At 52.6% G+C, this 5,360-nt stretch overlaps 1 protein-coding gene across 2 annotated transcripts in view; it reads right to left on the bottom strand.

Annotated features, from left to right (window-relative positions):
- Positions 1–2,640, bottom strand: part of LOC114028043 (venom metalloproteinase inhibitor DM43-like) — an 8,129-nt gene extending 5,489 nt beyond the window's left edge. The window contains exons 1-3 of one of the 2 annotated variants that reach the window (XM_027842233.1): positions 2,470–2,614; positions 1,546–1,587; positions 337–615 (exon numbers count right to left, since the gene is read on the bottom strand). In XM_027842233.1, the coding sequence (XP_027698034.1) occupies positions 337–615; positions 1,546–1,587; positions 2,470–2,503 (355 nt within the window). In that variant the 5' untranslated portion in view covers positions 2,504–2,614. Of the gene's footprint in view, positions 1–336; positions 616–1,545; positions 1,588–2,469 lie in introns of both variants that reach the window. The other variant, XM_027842234.1, reaches the window with a different exon arrangement.
- Positions 2,641–5,360: the final 2,720 nt, after the last annotated feature.

Below are 5,360 nucleotides of genomic sequence, written 5' to 3' on the forward strand. Positions count from 1 at the left end.
GCAGGTGACAGTGGGAAGCGTCCTGTGGTTAGTGGTTCCCCTGCCTCTGGTTTCAGGGCCTGGACTTAGAGTTTTCCTAAGCCTGGGGGCCCCTGCTCCCCACATCCCCAGGAACTTTCCATGCCTAGTCCCAGAGATCAAGCAATGAGAATGTGGGCAGTAGCCTACGTCACCTGGTGCAGAAAGGAGAAGGAAAAAGAGTGGAGCAGAGGACAGATGTTGGCAGTGGACATCTGGTACACTCTCAGCCTCCTCGTCCCCTCTGATCTCCCCACTTCCCATCTGCCAGCCCCCCAGGGCAGGGCTCAGAGTTTGAAGGCCCATCTCCCCACTCACCTGTCCCTGTTACCTCCACTGGGGCACTTATTTGACTCCAGTGGTTTTCTTCCCATTGGATCTGGCACCGGTAAATGCCCTTGTTGTCAGCTGTCACCGGCCCCAGTGGGAACCTGGCACAGGGTTCAAGGGCAGAAAGGGAAGAGAAAATTTCCCCATCTTTCAGCAGCTGGAATTTCGTTGCCAGAGTATTAGTCGCCAGGCACTGGAGGGTCACGTTGGCCCAGGGTGTGGATGGGGATTCAGACTCTATCCAGAGGCGAGGGGTTGTGTCTACATCTGTGAGAGTTCCCAAAGAATTTATTAAGAGTCTACTACTACACTTAACTTCTATTTGCCTCAGTTTCCTCATCTGTAAAAATGGGGATAGTAATAGTGCTTCCCTCTCAAGGTTATGAGGATCAAATGAGTTAATATTTGTAAAGGGCTTAGCATAATGCCTGGCACATAGTAGGTGCTGAATAAATGTTAGCTATAATTATCGTTACTATGTGCCGGGCACTGTGCTAAGTAGTCGGAGGGATCTTAAACCATGTAGAATGCATAGAATGTCAGAGCTTGGAGAACGTTTCAATGTAGAACAGAGAAAGTCGGAGCTGGGAGGGGACCTAGAACATAGAATATCAGATTTGGTAGGAAAGGAGGGAAAATACCCCCAAATTCATTGTTTTACAAATATTATCTCTGTTGATACAACTACCTTGGAGGCTAGGTGTTATTATTATCCCTACTTTACAGTTGAGGAAACTGAGGCAGGCAGCAGTGAAGAGACTTGCCCAGGGCCACACAGCTAGTTAAATGTCTGAGGTCAGATTTGAACTCGGATCTACCTGACTCCAGGCCCAGTGCTCTATCCAATGGGCTACCTAGTGATTTTGAACTGATTAATTTTGGGTTTCAGGCTGGGCAGAGAGGAAAGTGGAGTGAGTGCAGCAGTTGGTCTGGGGGAGTACTGAAGGTTGGAAGGTCTGGAGGTCAGGGTAAGGACAAAGTGTAGGTGGAGAGAAAGAGGGAATGCTAGGAAGTTTTGCTTTAGCAGAGGAATTTCTGAGTTCTTGATCTGAGCAGGGGATGTAGTCTCCTGCTGTCTATTTCAGGGTTCCTGGCACCTGTCCAGCCGTCCCTCCTTCCCCCCTGGCTCCAGCCATCCCTCCTTCCCCCCTGGCTCCTCTGGGGCTGTGTGGGCCCGGATCTTATGGGCTCACTCACATATGGCTGCCTCTGCCTCCATCTCTGGGTCCAGCCAAAGCCCTATAGGAGAGAGGGCAGAATAACAGCATGTTTGAATGAAAAGAGAAAATGACAAGAAAAGCTGATACAGATAGAGGGTGCTCTGCCAAGTTCTGGGCACCCGTTCTTTCATTTTTAGCCTTGGGACCGCCTGTGAGACGGGCATTTCAGGAATGATTATCTCCCCATTTTACAGATGATGAAACTGAGCCCCAGAAAAGTTTGTAGAAGGGGTGACACGTCGCCCTCAGGCTCTGTCCAGCAGCCCACGAGTCGTGAATTAGGGAGTAGAGGCCACTGCGAGGTTCAGTCACCGCCCTAAGGATGTCCAGAATGGGGAGAGAGGAGAGTCTGGTCAGAGCAGGACACATGATGGTGGGAAGGGAGAGAAGAGCTCGGAGGTGAGAATGAAGACGGGGCGGAGCCGGAGGAGGGGAGCTGGGGGTGGAGGGCGGCTTGGAGGTGGAGCCTGGAGACCCCATGAGAGATGGATTCTCCTTCCCCAGCCAGGTGAGAAGAAGCCAGTCATCTGTAGAGACAGGAGGCGCATGGGGTGTTTGAGGAGGCAGGAGAGCGCTTGGAGCTCCGGCTTCGGGAGCAGGCTGGGGATGGCGGGGCGGCAGTGAGGGCGGGGGGGGGGGGCCCAGGCGGTCCCGGCGTGTGTGATGACTTTCTCCAGTGGTGCTTGGGGGCGCACTGGGAGAGTGGAGAAGGCTGACGGTGGCAGTGCCCCAGGACGGGACCCCGGGGGAGACAGGACAGAGAGAGAGGGATCCAAGGGTGGAGGCCAGCCTGTCATTCATCCACAGGCTCCACCATGGGACCAAGAATGGGGACGGGGCGGAGAAGCATGAGGGGGCGTCAGGGCAGGGAAGAGATGCCTCCAGGTGCCGTCCCACTCACCCAGAAGGAGCAGAATAGTGAGCCGGGCCGCCATGGCTCCTGCCTTCTCCCTCTCCACCTGTCTCCGAGGCTCTTCTTTGGGCAGGGAGGCTGCAGCCGAGGCAAGGGTTAGGAAGTCTCTTAAGAGAGCAGAGATGCTCTGGGCTCCACTCCCCCTCCCCCACCTCAAGCTTCCTTTGGCCAATGGTAACTGTCCCCGTCAGGTCGTTCCTCTAGCCAAGGTCACTGTTAGCTCTTCCAGGCCTGGGGAGCCCAGAATGGCCTGCTGACTCATCACTATTGCTTCCACCCGCTCTGGGCCTGACCCCCCGCTAAATTGCAAAAGGGACAAAGTCCATTTTTGGCCATTACCCTCCCTCCAAAAAATTCCATGTGGTAGAGGAAACGGGGCTGGACTGGAAATCAGGAGACCAGGATTCTGATCCCGCCTCCTCCAGGGACTTGCTGTATGACCCTGGGCAAAGCGGCTCCTTTTCTTGGCCTCAGTTTGCCTGCCTGTAAAATGACTGGGTTGAACTAGATGGTCTTTAATGAATGTTTCCACCCCTGCATTCACTGTTATTTTTCCAACAGTCTGTGTTATGTCTGAGCACTTTTTGCTCATACCTTAGATTCCCAAGACCCTCCCAACGCTAGCATTTCTGGAGTCATACCTGGCTCAGTCAATACACGTTTGTTGAGCATCGGCTGTGTGTCAGGCCCTGTGCTAAGCCACTGGGATACAAAAAGAGGCAAAAGACGGTGCCTGCCCTCAAGGAGGCTTACAGTCTAACGGGGGAGCCAGCATGAAATCAACTAGGAACAAATAAGTGATATTCAGGCTACATAGGAAGGAAATAAGAGAGGGAAGGCAATAGAATTAAGAGGGTTCAGGAAGGCTTCCTGCAGAAGATGGGATTTTGGTTGGGACTGGAAGGAAGCCAGGGAGGCTGGTAGGCAGAGATAAGGGGGAGAGTGCCCAGAACCAATAGGTGAGGATCTTGTTCATGGAACAGCCAGGAGGCTGGGGGCACTGAATTGAAGAGTCTGAGGAGAGGAGTGAGGTGTGAGAAGGCTGGGAAGAAAGGAGGAGGGCAGGTGATGAAGAGCTTTGAATGCCAAGCAGAGTGTTTTGTACTTGATCCTGGAGGTGATAAGGAGCCTCTGGAGGTCACTGAGTAGGGGGTGGCATGGTCAGACCTGTGTTTTAGTATGGAGGATGGGCTGGTGTAGGGAAGGACTGGATGCAGGCAGATCCCCCAGCATCTACTGCAATAATCCAGGTGTGAGGTGATGAGGGCCTGCCCCAGGGTGGGGGCTGGCCCGGAGAGAAGGGGGCATATGCCTGTGATGCTGCAGACGTGAGGTTGCCAGGCTGCTAACACTCCCTGCTAACACTCCCGGCTGGTTGGGGAGCAGGTGAGGCAATGCCATTTAGGAAGTCTTTTTCACGCCAACCACAGTTTGCTGACTCCTTGGCCCGGGCTTTGTTGCTGTCTGCAGGCTCAGGGCAGTGCAAGGGACAGGCACATGGGCTGTGATGAGGCTAGGGCAGTCACTGATGCGGGGGGGGGGGCAGGTAATAATAAAACAACAGCTGACAGTGGTCTAGCATCGACTGTGTGTCGCCACTGCGCTAACTGCTTTCCAAATTCATCTCGTTTGATCCTCACAACAGCCCTGTCAGTAGTTGCTATTATTATCCCCACTTTCATAACAAGGCAAACAGGGTGAAGTGACCTGCCCAGGGTCACAGAGTGCGTAAGTGTCTGGGGCCAGATTTGAACTCAAGTCTTCCTGACGCCAGGTCTGGCACTCTATCCACTGAGTCATCTTGCTGTCCGAGGCAGGGACACATATGGGGATATGGGCTTAAATGGTGGGACTGAAGGGACAGAGACAATGAGTGGTAGTGCAGGGTGTCAGGACAGTGAAAGGGTCCGGATAAGAAAAGAGGAGAATGGTCCCAAGGGTCTGAAAGAGACATGGATGGACACCGGGACATACATGGAGACAGATTCTAGAAAGTCTGAGACAGACACAAGTGGACAGAGAAAGAGACTGACCCACCGACTAGACTGAGACTGAGATTATCTTGAACCGTCTAACCATGAGGAATATGAAAAAAGACAGAGACAGATCAGTCAGAGTCATAAATTGGGGGCAAGAGGCATAGACTTTACAGGCTTATTCAGAGACAGTCACATAGATAAAGGGAGAGACAGACCAGAAAAATCACAAAAGGGACACCCAAAGTCAGAGGCATAGAGACACACTTGGATGAGGACACCGAACTGTGAGGAGGATTCAGGACAGTGAGAGAGATGTGCAGATGAGACTAGTTAAGAAGTTATGCAAATAGAGTCAGAGAGAGTGAGACAGGTCTGAGGCAATCCAGATATGTTACTGGATCCAATCCCAACCTTCCTTAAGCCTGCAGGAAGGAAGGCGGGGTGTCATTTTGTTGACTATCCAGTGAGGGAATGTGCTGCAGCTGAGCTCTGTGCAAGCCCAATAGCCTCCTCAGTTTCTCTCCCCTGGGTAGGACAGCCTTCCTATAAGGCTGCAGTGTCCCTGATGGCCACCAGATGGCACATTTCTTAAACACTTACTGTGTGCTAAGCCTGGGGCATACAAATGCGGGTCTGCGTCTGAAAGGCTTATCTATTCTCTATTCTAGTGGAGTAGAGGACACACAGAGGGAGGGGGCCCAGGAAAGGGAGTGGAACCATAGGGCAGTCCATCCTTTGTAGGTATGAGATGATCATGGTAGTGATGATTGGATTAAGTTCTAAGAAACAGAGGTGAAAATGTGTATTTCTCAGTAGGGCAGAGAGTTGCTATCTAGACGTGAGGATGCGTAGTTCCCGGGGGTGCACAGCTGGGCTCCTCCTAAGCCTGGCCTCTGATGG

Source organism: Vombatus ursinus, unplaced genomic scaffold (genome assembly GCF_900497805.2).
Source record: "Vombatus ursinus unplaced genomic scaffold, bare-nosed wombat genome assembly UNPS02014868.1, whole genome shotgun sequence".
In the NCBI taxonomy this organism is placed as follows: Eukaryota; Metazoa; Chordata; class Mammalia; order Diprotodontia; family Vombatidae; genus Vombatus; species Vombatus ursinus.